We start from the raw sequence: 14,847 nt of genomic DNA on the forward strand, positions 1-14,847 counted from the left end.
TTTATGAAAATTTCTCATATTGACGCCATAAAGTATATAATTTAGGCAAGAAATCTCTAAATTTTTTCATTAATTTGAGCCGGAAAATCTATATATTTATTTGAAAGAATTATAATCAAGTCATGCAAGAAAAATAACTACTAAAAGATCCAATAACAACCTGAGTAACATATAATGATAAACTTTAAAGTGGAGAATAAAAACTTCTGAGACTTGTTTTGTAATTTTTTTTCTTATATAGATCTCATTATAATTCTTTCTATTTATTTGCTAAACCAGTGGATACTGTAGAGGTGCAGATACATTTCTTGACATAACTGGTCGGGATGTTTATGACAGATTTTACATTTATGCCTGCATCTATGATTATCGGTTACGATCAACCCTTTGATAGATACTAGGGAGGACGTGAGAAAAAGGCCACTCAAAATTCCATGTCCCGAATTAAGACCAGGATTTGATGGCCAAAAAAAAAAGAGAGAATAGAGACCAAGATGCCTAATTATTCCTTCTATTTGTACCAAACATGCCTGATTATTCTGAAGCTTGTGGATATTATTCCAAAACTAAGTTTCATTATGAAATGATTTAGTTGTCCATTTAATAAAACATTTAAAAAAAAAACTCCGCCCACCATGAGATCCCGCCTGGCAAAGATGATCTTAAGATTAATGATTATTTTATTTTAAGAAATTACAAGTTTTTAATAAGAAGTGACAATGGAAGTTAATGACTGGAAAACCAACTGAAGCTGACACAATACTCATCGTTATTAATAGGACAGTTCATAGTAGATTTCACGCTATTTTATATGAATGATCTTACATATATATTGAACGATTCTTTGCTCTTTTAGTGAAACTAATCTGTTTACCTAAAGCCGAACTTAAATATCCTTTAAGTGGTCAAAACTTTGACCATAACTTTAATATTTATAATAACGTTGAAAAGTTTGCTTTGATTTTAAAAAAAATTTAATTGGTCAAAGATCTAACGCAATTTAGCTCAATGCTTGTCTCAATCATCTTAATTGTGCGTTTTCCCCCAAACAACCATCCCTCGATGCCCACCAACTACTTTTTCCTTTTATAGCAATCTTTAATTATTCACATAATTAACCAACTATTTACATACATTAAATTGGATGGCTTGTGTGAATTTGGATCAATCAGCTGTCTTGATTTGTTGTCCCTTTTTTTTTCCTTTTGAATTAGACCACTGTTCATGGATATATATCCATCAAAGCAGTACGCAGGCTCACCGTTTTCCCCCCACCGGAGACTTAAAAAAAAAAGAGAGAGAAAAGAGAAAAAAAGACATTGATTCTGCTGAACACCGAGAATCAGACTGAACCTACACAATTTCTCCATGTGGAATATTTGACCCTGCTTCTTTCCTGGGATCGTGTTTTAATTGGGATATTAATCTGTAAGTCTGTGGTCTTAAAAGCTGTGTTAATACAGCACCACAATTAATAACTTTATATAGATTAACAATATACACGACCAGATCTATTAGTTCATCCGGTAAATAAAATTTGACATGTTCATGCACATGTGTTGACGAGTATTCAAGTGGTTCATAGTCCATTCAATGAATTAACGAAGCGTAAATGCAGCTCAGCCTCTCGCATTATAAGCATAAACTAATATTCATGGAGACAAAAACAGAGTATAAATGCTTGTTCACGTTATTTTACAAGGCATGAGAGTATCAAAGCGTATAATGAAAATCCAGGTTAAAAAAAAAAAAAAGGAGCGTAGAGGAAAAGGGCACGTGTATGACTTAGATTGTGGGCGAAGATTAACTGCGATTTTTTCCAAATTTATGAGTCTCATAGAATTTATAATAAAACAAATCACAAAAAAGCGACCTTCAAAAAGCATCTCATGACTCTCCAACAATTCTCATGGGGGTCGATATTCAAATCTCTTCCAACGAATGGGAAGGAACGATGCCTTAATTATGGCAATTAGTGTTCACTCAAAAAAAAAATTATGGCAATTAGTGGAAGGGCCTGAGTGGGATCACGAGATGGCCTGTATCCGCTGGGTCCGTGTCACAAAATTACTAGATTAATTAAATTATGTGAATAATACATATCAAGGACACAATAATATATTAATCAATCTTACTAATACGAGAACTCATGATAATGCAATGCCCTGAAACAATTCGTGGCATTCGCAAATTGCAAGTGACATATCATTCATACAGAAATTAAGGTCGATTATATTGATTCATAAATAGGTATTACATGTCTTTAATATAAAGGCTAATTTGACCTTTAATTTGATCATAAATATAAAACTCAGATATATTTTGTTTATTATATTTATTCTTTTTTTTAAAGTAGTCTTTATAGTAATTGTATATATTAAATATCTGATCAAATAGTAGTTTTAGCTAATATACATAATTAGTAAAAATATTTTAAGAAAGATAATATCTATTTATTATAAATAACTAACTTAATAAATTTTTTAATTTATTTAAATTAATTAATTAGTTTTTATATGAAAAATTAGATATAATATATTTTGTGATTATATTTTATAGATAGATAAATACATACAAGCCACAGTGCCACCCCACTGAGTTGCACGCCTCTCGTGCTTGAACAGTCAAAAAGCGGCAAAATTAGCTATTCCATCAGATGAACTCCAAACAAGAAGACAGAGTTGGACAATGTCCCATCAGTTGTCGACCTCGCCCACTCGCACAGTCACACTCCTCATTGGTAAGATTTTTCCAGTTCAATTTAATATTTGTTGGGTTCTGATATTTTTTTCTTCCTCTTTTTTTTTTTAAATAAAAAATCCGGATTTTGGTTTTGAATATAATAACATCTCTTTCTGTTTTTTTTTTGGCACTCCAGAATCTCCAGCACGCTTTTACTCTTTTCTTCCTCACGTGGGGAGCACCAATTCATCAATCACATGTTCCTTATAGTTGATAATATGAGTTGGATCTATTAACCCGTAAAAAATTAACAAGTTAGGATTGATCAAAAGTCAACCAACCACTATTTCAAAAAATATAATCTGCACCGTTATATACGGAATTCATGAGCCAACCCACCTATTTAAAAAAATAATAATGAAGGCAAAAGTAAGGTAGACTTTCACTTCAAATTTTATTGCCATTAGAAATAATTAGATAAAGAGGATTATTCAATATTACTCGTTGGTTTTATTGGAAAAAAATATGTGAACTTATATATTATCATATTAGAAAATTAGACAATCGTATTGTATTTTATTGTGTTGTAATTTTTATTTGGATGTTTGTAATATTTTATATCATTTCTAGAGTTTTTATTTTTGATTATGTATAGCTGCCAACATTTTTAAAAAATGAAAAAAAAAATCTAACAAGTTAGTGGGTTCGGCCAACTTGCTAATAAACGGGTATTTTGAACCCATACCAAGTAACTCGTAGCCCGTCACAGGCTAACTTACAACTCGGGAGTTGGCCTGTATTATCAGCTTTAATGCTCCTATTACCGCCCTAACTATTGTCGGATATTGTCTTGCCCTATATTGTATTTCTCATCGCAGGACTAAATTATTGCATCCATTCGATTTTTAATATAATAATTAATTTGACTTTGAATATAAGATTTTAAGTTATTTTGTTTCTCATATTTAGTTATTTTTTAAGAATATTTTTAATAGTAATTGTACATGTTTAAAATTTTATCAAATAGTAGTTCTAATATGCATGATTAGCAATAATATTTTAGAAAAGACAATACCTATTTACTATAAATAGATAACTTAATAAATTAATTAATTAGTTAATTAGAAGTAGTATTAAGTAAAAAGCTAGGAGTTAACTTACCAAAGGATAACGTTAATGGATGATTTTAAAAAGTTCCTAGTTCGTAATTGAAATTATAAATTGATGAATAATCTATGATAAAATGACGAACTTTTCGGTACAGACCATAAACAAATTGACTCTGATGTTTTTGCCTTTTGTTTTAATTTTATGTACTTTTTTTTTTTTTGCCGTTGGGTTTCACAACTGCTTGCCATGGTATGTTGGCTGTTGAAACTTATTTTTTGTACATATTATTTTTTAAGTTACTAATAAAACTATTAGTTATAAAAAAAAAATCTACCGTGAGCCATTTTATTTCATTCTATTTCATCTCCATCATTTTTGGTAAACCAAATGGGCTCTACAGATGGCAAAAAGAACACCTCACACGAGTTTTTTTTCACTCTCCCCCCACCAAAAAAAAAAGAAGAAGACAATTTTTTGCCTTGCAAGTATTAATTTAAGGGCATGGCTCCCACATGCGGCGCAACATGTTATTCTAAGATCGGTGATATATTTTAAATGAAAGATTTATTATTTTTGCTAAAAAGAAATACTATTTACTACGTATTTGATTCAACTTGCCTATTTTTTATTATTTATCAATAAAGATGCGATCGTGTCTCTTTGTCAGATAACAAGGTGACTTTTCATTCAATAGAGTAATGTGAGAATGATAAATGTCGTGCCAAAGAATTTTGACACAATCATTATGCCACTCTGGCCATATACTTTCCTTTAAGTTTTACCATTGACCGGAAGAAAACAAAATCAAGATCTGCGGACATTTTTATCAAAGTAAATTAAAATCTCTGGAAAAATAACCCCAATCACGGCATCCTAAATTCATTTTTTTCCTTCAATTTTTTTCTTCCCTTCCTCTCCTATGGATTTAAGCTCGCTACTAGGCTAACCTTACCCACTTTTGATCCCGCGAAATTTGCGTGAAGGATCTTGTTATACCAAATTCCTTAAAACTAGTACGTAATTTTTCCCCCTAAACCACAACCAATTATTTTCGGGTCTAATACCAGTACAGATAAGTTTTGGGTGTAATGTTTTTCATTTTTAGATAAAATCTCCATTTGATCATCAAGGACAAGTAAGAATGCACTGACAAACTCACAGCCGACCAATCAATAGCAGTGGATGTTGGAAAACAGTCAAACGAGGGAGGTCTGGAAGAGAGGAGGAGAGGAGAGCAGAGAAGAGAAAACCCGGGGGAAGGAAGAGGCGTGACAGTCCAACCAATCCGGACCAGAGTCCACGCAGTGAGAGGTGGCCAACAGTAATTCCGTCCTTTCTTTTTAGACTTTTATAATACAACAAAAGTTTCCAGCGAGCTAAAACACGAAGAAAGAGGGGGAACGAAGCGACAGAAGCTTCTGTTTCAGATTCGTTCTCACAGCACTTGTTTGGGGGAGTCAGCCAGCTGTGACTCTCAGCTTCAATTCCACTTCTCAAGACTCCTCGCCTCTCTTCTCACTGTTCTTCCTCCTTTTTACCCTCGAGGCTTCTCTTCAACTTTCTGTATGTATTTCTGCATCAAATTCTTTACATGAGCTGGTATCTCTTCTGATACTTCCAACTTTAGGTATTTAAGTAACCTTTTGTTCTTGTCGCAACTTTATGGCTGTTCTGCGAAACTGTTCTTCTACATGATTCCCTTCTCAGTTCTGTTTCTTTCTTTTGTTAATGATAATGGATCGAATCTGTTTGTGTCATATTAAGCATTTTTTATACACGTCTGGGGTACTTTTATATCCTTATTCCACGCCTTTACTCTTCTTCGCCTGCATAACAAAAAGATTTGTGATTGGGCGAACTGCAGCTCTCTGATTTGATTCCCCCTTTTATCCCCACTTTTTGTTGGAATATAATGGAACCACGGGAGCCAGTGACCTTTTCATATCAACTCTCATTTCGAAAATTTAATTCTTTGGGTCAGTGTTTTATCATAGGTTCTCATGGCGACTATAACTATGCGTTCTGCTCTTAATGTCAGGAAGGCTTACCCGCCCCTCAACTCCAATTATATGTAATATTAGTAAATCTACACGAGTCTGTGAATAGGACTCGTAGCGGTCAATGTTTTTTCTCAAGATATCACCTCCGTTAACAACAAAGCGAACTTAAGGGATGATAATGATTTCTCTGTCTGTTACCACTGCAGTAACAAAATTCATGCAATTGGTTCTCGAGACTGCCATGTGCTATAGAATGGTATTAGGCTCCCAACATTAAGCATCTCTATGCTTGGGAAGAATTCACGACCTTCCTCACAGTCCCCTTTTTCCGGGGGAGAGGTAAATGAGTGAATGAATTAGCGTTAAGCATCTGTTCTCTAGCTCGACCCTGCTGGCTTAGTTACAGAATAGTTTGATTAATGGCCACGTTGTCGTGGAATTGCAATTTGGTCCTCTCTTCGATGCAATAATAGTAAACTGATGCCATTTGACATTAACATATGTGCATATGCATAAAGCAACCTATTTCCTTTGATTGACTCACAGATATGGTTGATTGTTTTCTATCGCATTGATTTTCTTTTCATCACTCTACTGTTTTGATTTATTTTGTTTATGTTCAAGCAGTGTACCCCCACCCCCACTTTTATATGGTGTTTACTGTTGCTATGCAATGCTCACAGCTTAATGGTTTGATGTCTCTGCAGAGATTGGCATTGGTAAATTGACCATTAGACACATCGTCTTAGCAGTTGATGCCAGTGGAAATGGACTTCCTGATTGTGCTTTTACTATTGACTTGCTTACGCTCTTTTGTATCTTCTGATTTTCAAGGTACAATATGCTATTTGTCTGGCACTCCACCTGTTCAGAAAGCAGTAGGCTATGCATACTTAAGCAGCAGTTTTGTCTTTTGATTTTCTTTTGTTCTGCCTTATTTATCGCTGGCAGGTCGCTAAATCTCCATAATTAAATTCTGTTATATTGTTTTAGTGCGTCGTAGAAAATCTTAACATCCTCACACTGCTATTATGCTTCGTAAAAAGTTGAGCAAATCAAATGTATGTTTATCTTTTCTATTTCTAAACTTTTTATTACAGGGGCCGCTACAAAAATTAACTTTATGCACACAGTTTTCTCAATTTCATTTGCCTATAGGATTCCTCTCTTTTATGCTTTCTCACTTTGAGTAGAATCAATAAGAGTGTTTCTTCTAATCCTATTTTAATATGCATAATTCTATCTATTGCTATGTATGAATTTTCATTTTGGCAAAATGCGGAAGAAACTTTTTTTTTTTTGAGTTGGAACAATGAAAACTTTGGGTCCTGTAAGATCCAGAAAAACAAATTCATCTTTTTTAAATTATTTAATTATTTAATAGCATTTGCATCTCTGCATCTGTTTTTGCTCCAACCATAATAAGTTGCCAGAGGCTGAGGCAGCTGAAAATGTTATGCATTTGAAAGATTTCTGATAGCGTGATTTTCTGAATGACGTATTGATGTTGGACCCTTGGCTCTAGCTGGTTGATAACATTCCTCTTCGTTTCAGGAGATGCGTTATTTGCACTGAAGTTGTCATTGAATGCTTCGGCTAATCAGCTTACTGACTGGAATCAAAATCAAGTAAACCCTTGTACTTGGTCCCGTGTTTACTGTGACCAAAATTCCAATGTTGTTCAAGTGTAAGATATTCTTATGCAATGTTCTCTTTATTCTTTTCTTTTAAATAATTCGTAAGCTGAATATGTTGACAATCCTCATCTTGATGATTCCTTCTAGGCTAGGTATTCCCATCCTATTTATCCTAACTCTGTGCCTGCTGTATAATTATGTAACTTGCCTTGCTGCAGTTCATTAGCATTGATGGGATTTACTGGGGTCTTGACTCCGAGAATTGGAGCTCTAAAAAGTCTCGCAACTCTGTAAGCATTAATAATAATACGCTACACATGCAATCTAGGCCACTCATGTGCAAGGTTATATTACCTTTTGAATTCCGTGCAGTTTTATATAATGGAGAACTTATTTCCTCATATCGGCATGCTAGTTATTAAAAAAATGTTTACTGGTAGTTGAGTTGTTATGACTATTTTGCATCCTTGACCCTTCTCTGTCCCCTTTTTAGTACTGATTTGATAATTTAATGACTAGTTTATCATTCTTGGGACACTTAAGTTTTATCACGTAAAATCATACGGCGTGAATATATGTGCGCACACATGTAGGTGTGATTTATTTTTTCATAGCTTATTTTAGGATCCAGGCATAGTTACATATGCATTTCCCACCTTTTCGTGGATAAGATCAAGTGTAATTGTTAGAAGCAGTTACTTTCTTGTCATATATTTGAGAAATTGAAACTGTAATATATATATATATATATATATATTCTATAGTTCATGAAGTTTTAGTGGTTTAGTTTTATTTGATAAGTATAGTTTGGCTATTATGCAAAATTATTTATAGCTATTCAACTAATCTCATTATCTTGTCTCATTTTTACATTGCTCATGAGTATATTGATCATATTTCAAAAGTTTTCTTGGGGGCATGGATAGTGGATTTGGTGCATGGTCTAGGTGCTTACTGGTATTTTACGCTGTAATTTCAGTTTCTCTCTTCCTCTAACTTTCTAAAATGAAGAAAGGTTTTGATGTATTATCATGATATATGTATTATGCATTTATAATGCAGTTCATTGCAAGGTAATGGCATCACTGGTGAAATACCAAAAGAATTGGGAAATCTGACCAGCTTAATCAGACTTGATCTTGAAAACAACAGATTAGCAGGAGAAATACCATCTACCCTTGGTAATCTTAAAAGGCTTCAGTTTTTGTAAGTATGCTCTCTTTCTCCTACGTTTTGTAGTTTTGAGCAAAAATATAACTTTTGGTCCCTGTAAGTTGGCAGCAACTTTTAATTTCCTCCTAAAATTTTAATGTATTCTGATTGAAGTTTCATTCGAAGTTGACATATATGTCATAAGATTTTGGATTTCCTCCTTATCTTCGAATGCTTAACTGTGTTCTGTTTTATTCTCTATAACCAGGACTTTGAGTCAAAACAATCTCAGTGGGAATATTCCTGAATCACTTGGCAGTCTTCCTAGCTTGATCAATGTGTATGTGAAATATTTTGTTATGCAAAATGCTTCTGAAAGTTGCACAAGTAACTTCTATGTTTGTCTTATTCTTAGAGCATCTGATGGATTGTTTAAACTCCTCTTTGCAGTCTGCTGGACTCAAATAATCTCAGTGGTCGAATTCCCGAGCAGTTATTCAACGTTCCTAAATACAAGTATGTGCATTAACTTAGTATTCCGTTGACTATTTAAAGCACCAATAAAAGATGTATTTTCATCTTTGGCCCCAAGGATCACATCTTCCCGTCTAATGTTTAAAGGCAATATGGAGAAACAGAAGTTTCTGTATATAGAAGCAAATTGAAATCCTATTCTTCCTTTTATCTGGTGTGGCTATTGTTATATTTTTTAGAGTATTTTGGATAGAATATCGGGGTTTGGGGTGCATGATATATTTTCCATTGGTAGAACATCTCTTCGTCGGTTGTTCTTCACTTTTACTGTCTGTGTTGTTGCAGTTTCAGTGGAAATAAGTTAAACTGTGACATGAATTACCACCACCCTTGTGCCTCTGATAACGCAGATCAAGGTTATCTGGTTAAAATATTTTGTTGGTTTTTTATGAGGTGCTGATATATTTTCCTCTCCTTGGTGAATAGCTAAATGTTACTTTCTGTATGCTTGGCAGGTTCATCCCATAAGCCAAAAATTGGCCTTATAGTTGGAATTATCGTTGGGTTAATAGTCGTGATTTTTCTTGGTGGTCTGCTTTTCTTCTGGTGTAAGAGTAGACGCAAGGGCTACAGACGAGAAGTTTTTGTAGACGTTGCAGGTTTAAGTTCTCATTCAGTTTGTGCTCTGCAATTATGCCATGCTCCTTTAACTGAAACATTGGCATTAATACGGACATGTTTGTAGTGTAAAGTCGTTTACCTTATGATCTGATTCATGCTTTCTATCTCAAGAATATCTAGTACTATAAACTCTGAGTTATTGAGTATGACATTTTCTTCCCCATTATAGATTGATATGTATGTGTGGAACATTGCTTACCCATCATTCATTATGTATATGCGATTCATTTCTTGCTAATTAGGTTCACATATTGGCCATGACAGTCAACAACATTCAGCTGTAGTAAAATTTGCCTCGCTGAATTTGAGGATGTAGATCATCGCATCTGGTTCAATAATGTAGTTTTTACTTGATAATCAGGTTTAGTTCTTCCAGTGTCTTTCTCTTCTATATGCTCAATGTGTTATGGTCGTACTTTTCCTTTTGGACTCCCTGTGTCTAATGTCACATGTTGAAATGTACCCTTTTTCATTCCTCTAAATCTCTCATGTCCAACAGCTACAGTTAAGATCCCACGTTTTTTGGTGGGTTGACAGGAGATTTGCAGAACGAATTTGTTTTGGTCATGCTTTAATTGTGAACACTAGTTAGGAGATAATATCTCACAGTAACAAACTTTTGGTAGAATATTCTTATTAAAACATTCAAGATCAATCTGAGCTTCAGTTTTCCCTGAAACTCCATTTCAAGTGTTTTTTCTTTTAAATATTGTATGGTCAGGTGAAGTTGATCGCCGAATTGCATTTGGTCAACTGAAAAGATTTGCTTGGAGAGAGCTACAGATAGCCACTGACAACTTTAGTGAGAGAAACGTTCTGGGACAGGGAGGCTTTGGAAAGGTTTATAAAGGTGTTCTCGCTGATAACACTAAAGTTGCTGTCAAGAGATTAACTGATTATGAAAGTCCTGGGGGAGATGCTGCTTTCCAGCGGGAAGTTGAGATGATAAGTGTAGCTGTCCATCGGAACCTGTTACGGCTGATTGGATTTTGTACTACTCCAACAGAACGTCTTCTAGTTTATCCCTTCATGCAGAACTTAAGTGTTGCCTATCGACTAAGAGGTATATAGCTACAATACACACGAGTCTTTCTGGTCTGCCAGGTGGGGGCAGAATAATTTATAAATCATTGTATATATTATATACTGCTCGCTAATTTGACGATTTGCTAATAACTTGAGATTTCCTGTCATAAATTACGTCCATAACAAACATTTGGGGGAATGAAACAAAGATCGAGGCAGTTGGATAAATGTTTGTTTTGTTGTTGACCAGGTCATCTTGCAAGTTTGCACCATTTAAAGTATTCACCTTTCTGTTTTTATGTTTCCAAGGCATAAGTATTATTGATTTACAGCATGTAGCAGCAATTATTTTATCTCATTTTCCTGTGATATCTTGACGACATGAATACTGACGCAGAACTAAAACCTGGAGAACCTGTTTTAGACTGGCCAACAAGAAAGCGAGTAGCTTTAGGAACAGCCCGTGGCCTAGAATATCTTCATGAGCATTGCAATCCTAAGATTATTCATCGGGATGTGAAGGCTGCAAATGTATTACTAGATGAAGATTTTGAGGCAGTTGTTGGTGACTTTGGTTTGGCAAAGTTAGTTGATGTTCGAAAAACTGATGTGACAACTCAAGTTCGCGGGACAATGGGCCACATAGCTCCTGAATACTTGTCCACTGGGAAATCTTCTGAAAGGACAGATGTTTTTGGTTATGGCATTATGCTTTTGGAGCTTGTTACTGGTCAACGGGCAATTGACTTTTCACGTTTGGAAGAGGAAGATGATGTGTTATTACTTGACCATGTGAGAATTTTGATATTTATGGTCTCCTTGTTTGCATCTATTTGTTTTTGTGTTTATTTCTTGTTTATTTAACACCTTTGGTAGTATTGCATGTCTTTGGGTGCGAGGGTGATGTCTATTTTTGCGATGATCTTGATAAAGTAACTATTGCGGTGAGCTGATAGAGTAAAACTATGTTCCCGCTGTTATGCTTCCCTAGATTTTCCATTCACTTTATACATACAGGCTTACACATATACACGTTTATGTCCGTGTTGGCGTTTAAAAATGGAAATGGGTAACAGGTTGCTCATTTTAAAGAATAATGTGTTATCAGCTTCCACTGTCTTCTGTTTTTGAAATTAATATGCCATTGCTTCTCTTGCATATGTTACAGGCTAGCAAGGCCATTTACACTTCATTAGTTGAGATTGTTGTAATTGACCCTTGCATGCTTGTGAATGTGGAAAAATAAACTGTAGTTTCATGGTACCTGCCCCATTTTAGCGAACTATACTTGCTTCTGATTACCTTTTACCTTGACGTGATAAGCAATTAAACAAGAAAACATTCAGGCTTGTCTGAAGAGACGTTTTGTCCTTTATCTTCACTGTGGCGTTTGTTCTTTCTTTCTTTTTCTTTTTTTTAAAATGACAGTTAGGTATGTACCATTTTCAACTTTTACTTATTGTTACGTTCTATTTTTATGTGCTTTGCAGGTTAAGAAACTAGAAAGGGAAAAACGTCTAGATGATATTGTCGACTGCAATCTAAATAAAAATTACAACATACAAGAAGTTGAAATGATGATACAAGTTGCATTACTCTGCACCCAAGCTTCACCGGAGGACCGTCCAGCAATGTCAGAGGTTGTTAGAATGCTAGAAGGAGAAGGCCTGGCTGAAAGGTGGGAAGAATGGCAACATGTGGAGGTTACTCGGAGGCAGGAATATGAGAGATTGCAAAGAAGATTTGACTGGGGAGAAGATTCAGTTCATAACCAGGATGCCATTGAGTTGTCTGGTGGAAGATGAGGTGGTGAACTATAAATTTGAATCAGCCATATTTTGTGTTTTATAGTGTTTTTTTGACAGGTTAGCTTGGCGAGAGATGCAAAATTTTATTCCAACTGTAAACAAGAAAAAAGGGGAAACAAAAAAAACTGTAATATTTTATGTTGTGCAAATGATGCTTATTGAGATCTGTCTGTGCTGCTGTTGTATATAATTTTTGTCAGTAAACAATTGTATGAAAACGTGAAACTTTTAGTTGTAATGCACAGTTTAAAGCTCAAGAGTATGGGAGAGGATATCTGCTGTTTTGACTTTGGGCGTTGTTTCGCTTTGTCAGCTATCAGTCATACAAAATCCGTACTCCCTCCCGCCCCCCCTATTTGTGTGTTTAATTTATGCTTGTTCGTACTGATAAAATTTTTTTATTTTTATTTTTTGCCTGTTCGTGTCATAGGAAGATGATGGTCCATTCTAATTTCTAAAAGCTTCCGTTGAAATCATTCTTATTTCTTAGGTGTTGGGAGGCACTCTCACGGAGCTTAGTCTAAATTTACAAATTGCAACTTCCATTTTACCCATATCATCATGCCTCTGGGAGCGAGGCTAGCTACAGACTACAATGCATTTCTCATTTGTGAAATGAAATGGAGCAGACTCGTGCTCAGAAGCAACAACTTTTGCCCATTCTCGCAGCTTCTCTTTCATCCGTTCTACGTCCACCTTGCCTCTGTTCACCACTTCGCTGCATAAACTCAGCTCATCCTGCAAGTACAGAGGAGCCTGCTCCCTGCAATGGCGGTCCCACTCTTCAAAATTAACGCCACATTCTTTGTAATCCATCCCCGCCATCGCCAGGGCTTCTATCGACATTGCTTCCTCTGTTTCTGGTTGCGTGTTATAAACCCAAGACGATATGGTGTTTCTTGATGCTGGTTCTGTAATAAAGCGGCGTTAGCGTTTATATGGATAGACTAAGGCTTCTTAGGCATGTGAAGAAAATAAAACAGTTCACGGAAGCTGCAGTTGCAGAGTTTATATCGTTAAACCTGTGATCTCTCCTCATCTTTTTCCCCACTTCTCTTTGGATTTGTGATCACGTGGTGATATGTTCTTGATGATGCCGGGTAAACTTGCGTCAGTACTTGCGTCAGTACTTGCGTCATTCCTTATCCTTCACGAGATATATCACTGAACCTTCATTGTTACATTTTTCACGTAATACTTTTGCCCTAAATGAGTCCTAATTTTAAACGTGACCAATTTGGAGGTAAAATCGTGAGCAACGAATTCCACGGTCCAAAATGTTGCAATGACACATATTGACCGGTCCGTTTGACTTGAGTTAATAAAAAAATGTCTGGCTTGATGTTGAAAGCGTAGTACCAGAGAGAGGGCAAAAGTGCAATTTTAAGAGCGAAAAGGTTATTTCTTTAAATTTATTTGCGCGGATCATTATGTGACACAAATACAAGAACTCAAGAAGACAGATTGCATGTGAATCCAGCGCCACTTCTCATTAGAAGGTTTGATATTACAAGTTTGATCTGACCACTTCTGTTCGTAAAATTCCAAGTCTAACCCGGCACACCATCAAGATTAATAATAGGGAACTTTTCATTTAAGAACATGAGGTCCCATCTGGTATGAAGCATTAAAAATGAAGGATTGAGGTTGTGATTACAATTAAAAAAATCATTAAAATAGTATTTAGCATGAGTAATTACTTATTACTACCTCCGGTTCTTAATATAAGACTTTATTTGACTTTTATTTTGGTCCTAAATAGAAGACCTCAATCTATTTTGTCTCTAGTATTTGTGTATTTTTTTTCAAGATAGTCCTTCTAATAATAATAGTTCTAACCAACACACTTGATTAGCAAGGATATTTTAGGAAAGACAACACTTATTTATTACAAATAACTAATTTAACTTTTTTCTTAATCCCCTCAAATTAGTCAACCATCTCTTATAATTAAGACTGGAGGTAGTATATGGGATTAGGCAAACCTATAGATGTGGGATTGGGGAATACCACTTCCCCCTATGGTATTCTCCAATCGCACATCCATGGGTTTGGCTAATCCCATATAACAAGTAATCTTTTATATTAAATATTCTTTTAATAAATTTTCTCAATCTTAATCCCAATCCCTCATTTTCAATGCTTCCTACCACATGCAACCTTAATATACTAATATTTACCGTAAAGGACCATAAAAATCATAATTATTTTGAAGGAATTAAATAGTTAACTGGCCATTATACCCTCATAATTTTTTTTTTGGTTCAGATTTTCTCC

The 14,847-nt window shown here is 35.0% G+C and overlaps 1 protein-coding gene across 6 annotated transcripts; it reads left to right on the forward strand.

The window, feature by feature from the left end:
* The first annotated feature begins 5,021 nt into the window (after positions 1–5,021).
* LOC114733260 (probable LRR receptor-like serine/threonine-protein kinase At5g10290) lies at positions 5,022–12,860 on the forward strand. Of its 6 annotated transcripts, XM_028920683.1 has the most exons (13): positions 5,027–5,419; positions 5,999–6,131; positions 6,500–6,626; positions 7,347–7,479; positions 7,648–7,719; positions 8,492–8,635; positions 8,850–8,921; positions 9,032–9,097; positions 9,401–9,471; positions 9,571–9,714; positions 10,458–10,799; positions 11,160–11,554; positions 12,253–12,860. In XM_028920683.1, exons 3-13 carry the CDS (start codon positions 6,548–6,550, stop codon positions 12,565–12,567), a joined length of 1,833 nt encoding a protein of 610 aa, XP_028776516.1. In that variant the 5' UTR covers positions 5,027–5,419; positions 5,999–6,131; positions 6,500–6,547; the 3' UTR covers positions 12,568–12,860. The 6 variants fall into 6 exon arrangements, with proteins under 6 accessions (XP_028776520.1, XP_028776516.1, XP_028776515.1 ...); XM_028920687.1 differs by lacking the exon at positions 5,999–6,131 and having other exon boundaries at positions 5,022–5,103; XM_028920682.1 differs by lacking the exon at positions 5,999–6,131.
* Positions 12,861–14,847: the final 1,987 nt, after the last annotated feature.

The sequence above is a fragment of the Neltuma alba genome, unplaced genomic scaffold (genome assembly GCF_004799145.2).
Source record: "Neltuma alba isolate B1F8T4 unplaced genomic scaffold, ASM479914v2 tig00012991_pilon, whole genome shotgun sequence".
Classification (NCBI taxonomy): Eukaryota; Viridiplantae; Streptophyta; class Magnoliopsida; order Fabales; family Fabaceae; genus Neltuma; species Neltuma alba.